Source organism: Salminus brasiliensis, chromosome 22, assembly GCF_030463535.1.
Source record: "Salminus brasiliensis chromosome 22, fSalBra1.hap2, whole genome shotgun sequence".
Lineage (NCBI taxonomy): Eukaryota > Metazoa > Chordata > Actinopteri > Characiformes > Bryconidae > Salminus > Salminus brasiliensis.
Window position 1 is genome coordinate 2,585,645 of NC_132899.1, and position 14,291 is coordinate 2,599,935.

Here is a 14,291-nt window from a genome sequence, read left to right on the forward strand (position 1 = left end):
GAGAATCAAACCCTCAACCATAGAATCAAACACTAGCTGATCGATTAAGTGATCGTGGTAAAAATGACACATATTGGGCGGAGCTTTTCCGCTGGAGTTGATCATGGTTAAACTGGATGGAGTGGAAACTCTGGTCAGTGTGTTGGTCAGTGGGTGAATTAGGGGTGTGTTTAGTAAAGGGCAGCAGCCTCAGCCACTGACCAGAAGCCGATTAGCGCTACTGTTTACTTTTTCGCATTAAGAAACAAATAAGTGTGAAAATGGTTTATTAATAATCTATTCATATTGTCACTTTCATTCAAAAACCTTGTATCTCCAAAAAACCTTTATCTTAATGTTCAATGAAAGTCAATGTTAAAACACGTAATGTGAAGAACAACTGCCGTCAAATAGTGAAAATCGGCCAAAATGGAGATACAGGGTTTTTGTGTGACTGCAAGATTATTTAATATCCCATTATATTATATTAAAAAGGTCTGTAGTTGTGTCTTTTGAGCATAGTTATGAAAATTGATCTCAGTTTTTCTAACGGCCTTGCCAAGAAATAACATACAAAGAGAAAAGCAGGGGCCCTAAAATAGAGCCTTGTGGGACCCCACAGGACTTTATTATTATCTTTCCCAACGAAACCAAAAAATACTCTCTCCAAGCAGATGCTGCTGGGGGGTTTAGGCTAAAGTGGTCCGAAACGGTCCCTTCTAGCCCTCGTTAGTGTTTTTTAAAGCAAAGTAAAGTAAGTATATGTTAAAGTAAACAAAGAAGCATCACTTAAGAATGTATTTAAATGGGATTTAAAGCATCACTGTATTCATATTAAACCAGCTCTGCTAATTCACCTTCATATTTATGGTTCATGTGGCTTCATACAGCAGATGAACTCCAAACCAAGAGCATGGTGTTGATGGAAAACCATGGCTTGAACCAGATTCTAAAGCATTTCTGTGCAGAGCGAAGCTTCAGGAGAACTTCAAGCATTGGTCGAAGTTCAGAGGCAACCCCTTTTTTTGACACATGAATCTTCAACATCAAGGAAAAACGTCAGTGGATGATAGAAATTAGCCTTAGCCGCAGCCCTAGTTTGCAGACCAGGTCACTCTGAACCATTCCATTATGGATCTCTGCCGGCCGGTTGGTGTTTCCTACGTGGCTGGGAGTTCAGAGGTTCTGCTGCTGCCGTTCTGCTCTGTGTTAGCGGAGTCATTTCCCATGAATGCCTGACGTTTCAGGGGTCTGGAGAACTGGACGCTGAGGTTCGCCCGCTCTGGAGCACCACCTAGCCGACGAGGCCGGCGCAGACAGGCCGAGAGCGTGGAGACACAGCTTTTCTTAAAGTTCTCGTTCATGAAGGCGTAGACAATGGGGTTGTTGAAGGAGTTGGAGAAGCCGATGGCCTGCACCACAGCGATGATCATGTTCAGAGTCACGTCGTCGTACTTCGACTCCAGGTCGTCTGGATACGAGAGAGAGAGAGAGTGAGCGAGAGAGAGAGAGAGAGACCCCACCCATTTGTTTATTTGATGTTAGTAAATAATGTCTTTAGAGGGCAGTGATGAGTCATGTTTCTTTGTTTGATGTTAGTTAATAATGCCTTTAGAGGGCAGTGATGAGTCATGTTTGTTTGTTTGATGTTAGTTAATAATGTCAATTATTAACATTTTTGTTTATTTTTGTTTATTTGATGTTAGTTAATAATGCCTTTAGAGGGCAGTGATGAGTCATGTTTGTTTATTTGATGTTAGAAAATAATGCATTTAGAGGGCAGTGATGAGTCATTTTGTTTCTTTGATGTTAGTTAATAATGTCTTTAGAGGGCAGTGGTGAGTCATGTTTGTTTGATGTTAGTTAATAATGTCAATTATTAACATTTTTGTTTATTTGATGTTAGTTAATAATGCCTTTAGAGGGCAGTGATGAGTCATGTTTGTTTATTTGATGTTAGTTAATAATGTCTTTAGAGGGCAGTGATGAGTCATTTTGTTTCTTTGATGTTAGTTAATAATGTCTTTAGAGGGCAGTGATGAGTCATGTTTGTTTGTTTGATGTTAGTTAATAATGCCTTTAGAGGGCAGTGATGAGTCATGTTTGTTTGTTTGATGTTAGTTAATAATGCATTTAGAGGGCAGTGATGAGTCATTTTGTTTATTTGATGTTAGTTAATAATGTCTTTAGAGGGCAGTGATGAGTCATGTTTGTTTTGTTTGATGTTAGTTAATAATGCCTTTAGAGGGCAGTGATGAGTCATGTTTGTTTGTTTGATGTTAGTTAATAATGTCTTTAGAGGGCAGTGATGAGTCATGTTTGTTTGTTTGATGTTAGTTAATAATGCATTTAGAGGGCAGTGATGAGTCATGTTTGTTTGTTTGATGTTAGTTAATAATGCCTTTAGAGGGCAGTGATGAGTCATGTTTGTTTGTTTGATGTTAGTTAATAATGCCTTTAGAGGGCAGTGATGAGTCATGTTTGTTTGTTTGATGTTAATTAATAATGCCTTTAGAGGGCAGTGATGAGTCATGTTTGTTTATTTGATGTTAGTTAATAATGCCTTTAGAGGGCAGTGATGAGTCATGTTTGTTTATTTGATGTTAGTTAATAATGCCTTTAGAGGGCAGTGATGAGTCATGTTTGTTTATTTGATGTTAGTTAATAATGCCTTTAGAGGGCAGTGATGAGTCATGTTTGTTTGTTTGATGTTAGTTAATAATGTCTTTAGAGGGCAGTGATGAGTCATGTTTGTTTGTTTGATGTTAGTTAATAATGCCTTTAGAGGGCAGTGATGAGTCATGTTTGTTTATTTGATGTTAGTTAATAATGCCTTTAGAGGGCAGTGATGAGTCATTTTGTTTATTTGATGTTAGTTAATAATGTCTTTAGATGGCAGTGATGAGTCATTTTGTTTATTTGATGTTAGTTAATAATGCCTTTAGAGGGCAGTGATGAGTCATGTTTGTTTATTTGATGTTAGTTAATAATGCCTTTAGAGGGCAGTGATGAGTCATTTTGTTTATTTGATGTTAGTTAATAATGCCTTTAGAGGGCAGTGATGAGTCATGTTTGTTTGTTTGATGTTAGTTAATAATGTCTTTAGAGGGCAGTGATGAGTCATGTTTGTTTGTTTGATGTTAGTTAATAATGCCTTTAGAGGGCAGTGATGAGTCATGTTTGTTTGTTTGATGTTAGTTAATAATGCCTTTAGAGGGCAGTGATGAGTCATGTTTGTTTGTTTGATGTTAGTTAATAATGCCTTTAGAGGGCAGTGATGAGTCATTTTGTTTATTTGATGTTAGTTAATAATGCCTTTAGAGGGCAGTGATGAGTCATGTTTGTTTGTTTGATGTTAGTTAATAATGTCTTTAGAGGGCAGTGATGAGTCATGTTTGTTTGTTTGATGTTAATTAATAATGCCTTTAGAGGGCAGTGATGAGTCATGTTTGTTTATTTGATGTTAGTTAATAATGTCTTTAGAGGGCAGTGATGAGTCATGTTTGTTTGTTTGATGTTAATTAATAATGCCTTTAGAGGGCAGTGATGAGTCATGTTTGTTTGTTTGATGTTAGTTAATAATGTCTTTAGAGGGCAGTGATGAGTCATGTTTGTTTGTTTGATGTTAATTAATAATGCCTTTAGAGGGCAGTGATGAGTCATGTTTGTTTGTTTGATGTTAATTAATAATGCCTTTAGAGGGCAGTGATGAGTCATGTTTGTTTATTTGATGTTAGTTAATAATGCCTTTAGAGGGCAGTGATGAGTCATGTTTGTTTGTTTGATGTTAGTTAATAATATCTTTAGAGGGCAGTGATGAGTCATTTTGTTTATTTGATGTTAGTTAATAATGTCTTTAGAGGGCAGTGATGAGTCATGTTTGTTTATTTGATGTTAGTTAATAATGCCTTTAGAGGGCAGTGATGAGTCATTTTGTTTATTTGATGTTAGTTAATAATGCCTTTAGAGGGCAGTGATTAGTCATTTTGTTTATTTGATGTTAGTTAATAATGCCTTTAGAGGGCAGTGATGAGTCATGTTTGTTTATGTGATGTTGATTCATGTCGAGTCAACTCTCGCTGTTTTTGTAAGCACTATGTTGCGTCACAGTGAAAGTGTTTTCTGCTTTCTTGTTATTTATACACTGCTCTTACAGTGACCAATCAAAAGCACTTATTTTCACTATCTATATTTAACCTTTTTGTTTTTTTTTCTGCTGTTGCTGACAAAAGAAAAACGCCCTTGGCATCAGCTGCACGTTTTACCGCAGCACAAAGAGGCTGACAGAGGCCTATTACTCAAATGGTCAGTGAAATTGCTTTCTATCACTTCCCGTAGACTCTACCTGCGTCACAGAGGAGCTGCACGGCTTTTGGTGAGGAACACACTGCAGATAATTAGCTTCACTCATAGAAAGCTAAAAGAAGTGCTTCCGCTCACTGGCCACTTTATTAGAAACCCCTACCATGTGCTTCCACTCACTGGCCACTTTATTAGAAACCCCTACCATGTGCTTCCACTCACTGGCCACTTTATTAGAAACTCCTACCATGTGCTTCCACTCACTGGCCACTTTATTAGAAACCCCTACCATGTGCTTCCACTCACTGGCCACTTTATTAGAAACCCCTACCATGTACTTCCACTCACTGGCCACTTTATTAGAAACCCCAATCATGTGCTTCCACTCACTGGCCACTTTATTAGAAACCCCTACCATGTACTTCCACTCACTGGCCACTTTATTAGAAACACCTACCTTGTGCTTCCACTCACTGGCCACTTTATTACAAACCCCTACCATGTACTTCCACTCACTGGCCACTTTATTAGAAACCCCTACCATGTGCTTCCACTCACTGGCCACTTTATTAGAAACCCCTACCATGTACGTCCACTCACTGGCCACTTTATTAGAAACACCTACCATGTACTTCCACTCACTGGCCACTTTATTAGAAACGCCTACCTTGCGCTTCCACTCACTGGCCACTTTATTAGAAACCCCTACCATGTACTTCCACTCACTGGCCACTTTATTGGAAACACTACCTCATGATTCCAATTACTGGCCACTTTATTAGAAACCCCTAAACTGTGCTTCCACTCACTGGCCACTTTATTAGAAACCCCTACCCTGTGAGGGATGCTCATTACTGTCAGATCAATACTCACTGTACTCGAACAGCATATGGACGGTGTGGAAAGGGGCCCAGCAGATGGTGAACATCAGGACGATGGTGATCATCATCTTGACGGCGCGTTTCTTCTTCCTGTTTCAACAAACAAAACTTCCACATTATGTCCAAAAGTATCCAGACACCTGCTTCTCCTGAAATCAAGGGTTCTAATGGAGCGCTGTGCTCCTTTAGTGCAGTAACAGCATCTGCTATTCTGAGATGGCTTAACTGTAGCTGTTGGAACATTGCTGTGAGAAGGATTTGATTGTATTCAGCCATACAAGAAGATCAGCGAGGTCAGGTACTAATGTTGGATGATTGGTTCTGCCAACCCAAATCATCCCAAAGGTACTGGATGGCACTTGTTCACTTCAGAGAACCCATAGCCCAGTGACCTTAGGGTACAACTGCCCTTGGTCAGTGCTTCTCCATGGAGGTATGTGTGTATCAGCTGTGTGTGTATCAGCTGTGTGTGTATCAGCTGTGTGTGTGTATAGTGTAAACAGTATCTAGTGTGTTTCCTCTTCATACACACACAGTATTGTTTTCTTGTCCCCCCACGGTCGTAGTAATGAGGTGTAAATAACCCCCAGGTTCAGTTCTGGATACCTGGATATCTTGCTGATCTCTCTGTGGTTCATGGTGCTGAGGACGGAGACGTCTCCAACCCGCTTGCGGATCCACAGCTCAATGCTAATGCGAGTGTAGAGGAAGAGCATGGCAGCCAGTGGCAGCAGGAACAGAGCCACCATGATGAAGGTGGTGTAGATCTTGCGGTGAAGAACGGACCCCCACAGCTCCTGACAGCACACGTGATGGTGTTCGTACAGGAAATCATACTTCACCTGCATACACACACACACACACACACACACACACACACACATACACACACACACACACACACACAATGCCTTCAGAGAACGGAAACAAAACCCTACTCGCTGGCCACTTTATTAGAAACACTTACCTTGTGCTTCCACTCACTGGCCACTTTATTAGAAACCCCTACCCTGTGATTCCACTCGCTGGCCACTTTATTGGAAACCCCTACCTTGTACTTCTTCTCACTGGCCACTTGCCACTTTATTAAAAACCCCTACCCTGTGATTCCACTCGCTGGCCACTTTATTAGAAACCCCTTTTAAACGTTAAACGTTTTTGAGTGAGATTACTAACGTTCAGCTTCCAGCTTCTGCTTTTCATGTAGAACCCAGCTGAAAGCAGAGCAAGTCAGAGCTCCCCACAGTCTGACCAGACTGTCTGACCAGACTGAGGGTCTGAGTGTAGCAGTCACTGAACATTCTGTTTAATGTTAAGGTTCTAGACTTAAACTGTAACTGAACCTTCATCTTATGTGCAGATTCTAGAAAGAACTTTTGCATAGAATGTTTAAATGGTGTGAGGTTAAGTAATTGCTTTAGAACCTTTACATCAAGTGAGGTAGGCTAAAGAACCTGTAGGCTAAAGTACCCTGAAATCAGTACAGAACCTTTAAATGAATGGGATGTTTCCAGAAGAACTCCTGCACTGTTAAAAGTATACGAACCTTGAGGAACTATTGAAGGTTCTTTACTTTGAAATTGAAGCCTTTCAAAAGGTTCCTCAAGGTTCTTATACTTTTAACAGTCTATATTGCTTTATATTGCTTATATTGCTAGAAGCTTTTATATCATGTGAGGTCTCTAGAAAAAAACATTTAATTGGTAGTGCACTTGCTTTGGTAGCGCAGTTGAAGGTTCTAAGAAAAAGAAACTTTAAATTAAGAATATTTGTCATGTCAAGGTTTTAGGGTCAACCTTTAAATTGATCTAGAGTATTTACTCTAACATGATGGTTCTAGGAAGGTCCTTTAAAGGTTCTAGGAAGAAACTTAAAATTGCTTTAGAACTGTTATGTCATGTCAAGGCTTTAGGGTTACTCTTTAAATTGGTCTAGAACATTGACTTTAACGACAAGGTTCTAGGAAGAACCTTTAAATTGCTTTTAAATCTTTGCCATTTCAGGGTTTTAAGGTCAACCTTTAAATGAGTCTAGAACATTTAGTTTAACATGAAGGTTCTAGGAAGGACCTTTAAAGGTTCTAGGAAGGAACTTAAAATTGCTTTAGAACTGTTATGCCATGTCAAGGTTTTAGGGTTTATCTTTAAATTGGTCTAGAACATTTATTTAAATGAGAAGGTTCTAGGAAGAAACTTTAAATTGCATTTAAATCTTTGTCATTTCAGGGTTTTAAGGCCAATCTTTACATTAGTCTAGAACATTTAATTTAACATGAAGGTTCTAGGAAGGAACTTTAAAGGTTCTAGAAGGGAACTTTAAATTGCTTTAGAACTTTTGTCATGTAAATGTTTTAGGATCACCTTTTAAATTGGTCTAGAACATTTACCTTAATTAGGAGGTTCTAGGAAGAAACTTTAAATTGCTTTAGAACCTTTGTCATGGTTCAAAGAAGAACCCTAAAGCTTGTGTAGAACCTTTACATAATGTAAGGATTCCTGGATAACCCTTAATTCAGTATCATACTTTTCCAGAATGTGTAAAATCAAGAATAACCTTTACATTGGTCTAGAACCTTTATATTATCTGAAGGTTCTAGGATGAACATTTAAACTGGTGTTGAATCTTGACTTTCATCTGAAGGTTCTAGGAACTTTCAAAGACAAACTTTTAATTGCAATGGAACCTTTGTTATGTCAGGGTTCTAGTAAGAGACCATGAATTGGTATAGAACCTCTACATAACATCAGTGTTCTAGGAAAATTATAAAAACTGCTGTGGAACAAATTTATTTAGTTATGATTTTAGGAAAAACTCTTAACATGGTGTGGAACATTTAAATCATGTGGAAGTTCAGACAGAACCCTTACACTGGTTTAGAACCTTTACAGCAAGTGAAGTTCTAAGCAGAATCTGAAATGGGTTCTGTTTTTTGATGTTTTTGATGTTTTAAGAGTGTGGTTAAATACAGTCTTCAGGGGAACCTGGAGAAATACCTGCCCGATTGCAGCTGATGTTGCTATGGGAACATTAGACCTTGTCCAAAAGCACGTTCTACTGGAACCCGTCTGACCAGAAGAAAGGTGGTGTTATGTTTATCCTGGGTTGGTGAGTGTCTGGCTCTGCCCTGCAGGATCTCGCAGTGTATGACTGTGTGTGTGTTCTAGTTCTGAGACTTCCATGTTTTGGCCCGTGGGTCACCACTGCGTTTAGCAGCAGGTCTTTGAGGTTCTGCTTGATTCTGTGCAGAGGGGCGCGGGTCACTCGAGGGGTTGATGCAGAGAGTGTGTGTTTATATAAAAAATCCATTACAGACTCTGGGTTTAAAAGAAATTTGATACACACACACACACACACACAAACACACACACAATACACAAGACCAGCCTTAAAATACACACACTTCACCAAACCAAAGCCCAAGCCCTACCTACCACTCTTCATATAACACTGCACACACACCAATCACACACCTGACCAGATCACTAATTATTAATGAATGCTATTAGAGCTTCATGCTGGATATTAATGTTATTAGAGCTTCATACTGGATATTAATGCTATTAGAGCTTCATACTGGATATTAATGTTATTAGAACTTCATACTGGATATTAACGCTATTAGAACTTCATACTGGATATTAATGCTATTAGAGCTTCATACTGGATATTAATGCTATTAGAGATTCATACTGGATATTAATGTTATTAGAACTTCATACTGGATATTAACGCTATTAGAACTTCATACTGGATATTAATGCTATTAGAGCTTCATACTGGATATTAATGCTATTAGAGATTCATACTGGATATTAATGTTATTAGAGCTTCATACTGGATATTAATGCTATTAGAGATTCATACTGGATATTAATGCTATTAGAGATTCATACTGGATATTAATGTTATTAGAGCTTCATACTGGATATTAATGCTATTAGAGCTTCATACTGGATATTAATGCTATTAGAGCTTCATACTGAATATTAATGTTATTAGAACTTCATACTGGATATTAACGCTATTAGAACTTCATACTGGATATTAATGTTATTAGAACTTCATACTGGATATTAATGCTATTAGAGCTTCATACTGGATATTAATGCTATTAGAGATTCATACTGGATATTAATGTTATTAGAGCTTCATACTGGATATTAATGCTATTAGAGCTTCATACTGGATATTAATGCTATTAGAGCTTCATACTGAATATTAATGTTATTAGAACTTCATACTGGATATTAACGCTATTAGAGCTTCATCCTGGATATTAATGCTATTAGAGATTCATACTGGATATTAATGTTATTAGAACTTTATACTGGATATTAATGCTATTAGAGCTTCATACTGGATATTAATGTTATTAGAGCTTCATACTGGATATTAATGTTATTAGAACTTCATACTGGATATTAATGATATTAGAGCTTCATACTGGATATTAATGTTATTAGAGCTTCATACTGGATATTAATGTTATTAGAACTTCATACTGGATATTAATGTTATTAGAGCTTCATACTGGATATTAATGCTATTAGAGATTCATACTGGATATTAATGTTATTAGAGCTTCATGCTGGGTATTAATGTTATTAGAACTTCATGCTGGATATTAATGTTATTAGAGCTTCATACTGGATATTAATGTTATTAGAACTTCATACTGGATATTAATGATATTAGAGCTTCATACTGGATATTAATGTTATTAGAGCTTCATACTGGATATTAATGTTATTAGAACTTCATACTGGATATTAATGTTATTAGATCTTCATACTGGATATTAATGATATTAGAGCTTCATACTGGATATTAATGTCATTAGAGCTTCATACTGGATATTAATGATATTAGAGCTTCATACTGGATATTAATGTTATTAGAGCTTCATACTGGATATTAATGTTATTAGAACTTCATACTGGATATTAATGTTATTAGATCTTCATACTGGATATTAATGATATTAGAGCTTCATCCTGGATGTTAATGTTATTAGAGCTTCATACTGGATATTAATGTCATTAGAGCTTCATACTGGATATTAATGATATTAGAGCTTCATACTGGATATTAATGTTATTAGAACTTCATACTGGATATTAATGTTATTAGAGCTTCATACTGGATAGTAATGATATTAGAGCTTCATACTGGATATTAATGCTATTAGAGCTTCATTCTGGATATTAATGTTATTAGAGCTTCATACTGGATATTAATGTCATTAGAGCTTCATTCTGGATATTAATGTTGTTAGAGCTTCATACAGAATATTAATGTTATTAGAGCTTCATTCTGGATATTAATGATATTAGAGCCATGAGTAAAGGTAAGCCTCATTCTCTGATGTTTGTAGCTGGTAGTCGAGTGTAGTGTGAGGCTACACTGAGGATTCCAGGCTTCTCAGATGTTGAACTGTGGAATATGTTTCCCGTCTAACTTGATAAACTATTAATACCATGGAAAAGATCCTCATGGAACTTACAAAACCTCGGGCTAAGCACAATATTGCTCAGCCCGAGGGAGGAGGCACTGAGTATACACTCACTTTTGAACTAGATTTTCAAGGACGCTTTGTTCTGGAGTCTCTGATCTTTTCTGCAGAAGATCATTCTCTTTCATCCACAGCAGTACAGCACACAGATACTGACCCGGTTATCACCAATTACAGCGTTAAACGTTTCGCTGATTGGGGTTTTTGAGCTTTAGACAACTGGAGGCATTAAGTATCAACTCACCTCTAACTGCTGGACGAACAACATTGGGGATCCCACCATGATTGAGACCACCCACACTAGGCCTAAAGACAGGAACCACACACAAACATACAGTTCATATCAGCTTTTTTTTTGGGGACGTCTCTCATTTCATTTTTAGGAATGTTTAACCAACCTCCCACCTTCCACCACTGCTGCTTACTAGCAGAAACAGGCTATAAGAAATATGGGTACCGTATCCCAGTCTAACTCAATTAAAGAGCTGAAACTGTACTATAGTGAAAGTATGGTACTGTATCCTAATCCAACTCAAAGAGCTGAAACTGTACTATAGTGAAAGTATGGTACTGTATCCCAGTCTAACTCAATTAAAGAGCTGAAACTGTACTATAGTGAAAGTATGGTACTGTATCCCAATCTAACTCAATTAAAGAGCTGAAACTGTACTATAGTGAAAGTATGGTACTGTATCCCAGTCTAACTCAATTAAAGAGCTGAAACTGTACTATAGTGAAAGTATGGTACTGTATCCCAATCTAACTCAATTAAAAGAGCTGAAACTGTACTATAGTGAAAGTATGGTACTGTACCCCAATCTAACTCAATTAAAGAGCTGAAACTGTACTATAGTGACAGTATGGTACTGTATCTCAATCTAACTCAATTAAAGAGCTGAAACTGTACTATAGTGAAAGTATGGTACTGTATCCCAGTCTAACTCAATTAAAGAGCTGAAACTGTACTATAGTGACAGTATGGTACTGTATCTCAATCTAACTCAATTAAAGAGCTGAAACTGTACTATAGTGAAAGTATGGTACTATATCCCAATCTAACTCAATTAAAGAGCTGAAACTGTACTATAGTGAAAGTATGGTACTGTATCCCAGTCTAACTCAATTAAAGAGCTGAAACTGTACTATAGTGAAAGTATGGTACTGTATCCCAATCTAACTCAATTAAAAGAGCTGAAACTGTACTATAGTGAAAGTATGGTACTGTATCCTAATCTAACTCAATTAAAGAGCTGAAACTGTACTATAGTGAAAGTATGGTACTGTATCCTAATCTAACTCAATTAAAGAGCTGAAACTGTACTATAGTGAAAGTATGGTACTGTATCCCAATCTAACTCAATTAAAGAGCTAAAACTGTACTTTAGTGAAAGTATGGTACTGTACCCCAATCTAACTCAATTAAAGAGCTGAAACTGTACTATAGTGAAAGTATGGTACTGTATCCCAATCTAACTCAATTAAAAGAGCTGAAACTGTACTATAGTGAAAGTATGGTACTGTATCCCAATCTAACTCAATTAAAGAGCTGAAACTGTACTATAGTGAAAGTATGGTACTGTATCCCAATCTCACTCAATTAAAGAGCAGAAACTGTACTATAGTGAAAGTATGGTACTGTATCCCAATCTAACTCAATTAAAGAGCTGAAACTGTACTATAGTGAAAGTATGGTACTGTATCCCAATCTAACTCAATTAAAGAGCTAAAACTGTACTTTAGTGAAAGTATGGTACTGTATCCCAATCTAACTCAATTAAAGAGCTGAAACTGTACTATAGTGAAAGTATGGTACTGTATCTCAATCTAACTCAATTAAAAGAGCTGAAACTGTACTATAGTGAAAGTATGGTACTGTATCCCAATCTAACTCAATTAAAGAGCTGAAACTGTACTATAGTGAAAGTATGGTACTGTATCCCAATCTAACTCAATTACAGAGCTAAAACTGTACTATAGTGAAAGTATGGTACTGTACCCCAATCTAACTCAATTAAAGAGCTGAAACTGTACTATAGTGAAAGTATGGTACTGTATCCCAATCTAACCCAATTAAAGAGCTGAAACTGTACTATAGTGAAAGTATGGTACTGTATCCCAATCTAACCCAATTAAAGAGCTGAAACTGTACTATAGTGAAAGTATGGTACTGTATCTCAATCTAACTCAATTAAAGAGCTGAAACTGTACTATAGTGAAAGTACGGTACTGTACCCCAATCTAACTCAATTAAAGAGCTGAAACTGTACTATAGTGAAAGTATGGTACTGTATCCCAATCTAACTCAATTAAAGAGCTGAAACTGTACTATAGTGAAAGTATGGTACCGTACCCCAATCTAACTCAATTAAAAGAGCTGAAACTGTACTATAGTGAAAGTATGGTACTGTACCCCAATCTAACTCAATTAAAGAGCTGAAACTGTACTATAGTGAAAGTATGGTACTGTATCCCAATCTCACTCAATTAAAGAGCTGAAACTGTACTATAGTGAAAGTATGGTACTGTATCCCAATCTAACTCAATTAAAGAGCTAAAACTGTACTTTAGTGATCTTTCGTTAAAAAAGTTGTTATGATGAAGCTTTTTAGTTGCTTAAAAGAAGTTCCAGCCAATCACAACGCTGACTGCGTACCATGTGATGCTGTCAGATGACTTCATTAGAACCGACTGATTCAGAAGAAAATAAGAAGAACTGGGGGGTCTATGAAGCGGCACAGGAAGAGGTTCTCCTGATCAGCTGAATCAACTGTACTAAAGGTTGGGAAACGTGAGCTATGCTAAGCTTAATGAGAATCTCTGCTTGTTTGCTGGTAGCAGGTTAGCTTAAGCAGCTAGCTCACTACTGTTAGCAGGACAAGCTTAAGAATGCCCCTCCAGATATTGCCTTTCACCGTTCAAAGAACCATCTGACTGCTTAAATGCTTGGCTACAGGGTTCTTAGTGGTTGCTATAGTGATTGCAATGATATTTCTGATGGTTTCTAAGGTGTTGCTAAGTGGGTGCTAAGGCGTTTTGTGATGGTTGCCAGAGTGGTTGCTCTAGTGTTTTTCTTGGTGGTTGCTATGATTCCCTTGATGGTTGCTAGGGTGTTGCCAAGTGGTTGCTATGGTAGCTTGTGCTTGGTTTGGTGTTACTAGTGTACTAGTGTCATTGTGACAAAAGAAGGAACTTTTGCACCCCATTCATTTCTATGGGAAAAAATACACAATATGTCCAAATGTTTGTGGACACCCCTTCTAATGAATGCATTCAGCTACTTTAAGTTGCCCCCACAGATGTGCAAATAAACACCCACAGCCTGTCTAGTCCCTGTAGAGAGTAACTGCCAAAAGAATAGGACTCTCTGGAGCAGATGAACCAAACATGAACCTATTGGCTCCATGCTGCCTAATAATGCCAGGCGTGGGCTAGAGGGGTATAAAGCCCCCCAGCACTGAGCTGTGGAGCAGTGGAAGTGATGTTCCCCTCAAAAAGCCATTCTCTTAATCGGATAACCTGATTGGAGTTTTAGAAAGGTGGCTGATTTGACCTTTTTATTGACCTTGGAGCTGTGGCATCCCATAGTAGCATCCCCCCTCAAATCGAACCCTGGCCTC

The 14,291-nt window shown here is 37.6% G+C and overlaps 1 protein-coding gene across 1 annotated transcript in view; it reads right to left on the bottom strand.

Moving 5' to 3' along the window:
* Nucleotides 1-718: 718 nt before the first annotated feature.
* qrfprb (pyroglutamylated RFamide peptide receptor b) overlaps nt 719-14,291 on the bottom strand; it is a 30,069-nt gene continuing 16,496 nt past the window's right edge. Inside the window, exons 4-7 of the mRNA XM_072667911.1 lie at nt 10,919-10,980; nt 5,769-6,004; nt 5,155-5,252; nt 719-1,450 (exon numbers count right to left, since the gene is read on the bottom strand). Coding sequence (XP_072524012.1) covers nt 1,140-1,450; nt 5,155-5,252; nt 5,769-6,004; nt 10,919-10,980 — 707 coding nt within the window. The 3' untranslated portion in view covers nt 719-1,139. The remainder of the gene's footprint in view (nt 1,451-5,154; nt 5,253-5,768; nt 6,005-10,918; nt 10,981-14,291) is intronic.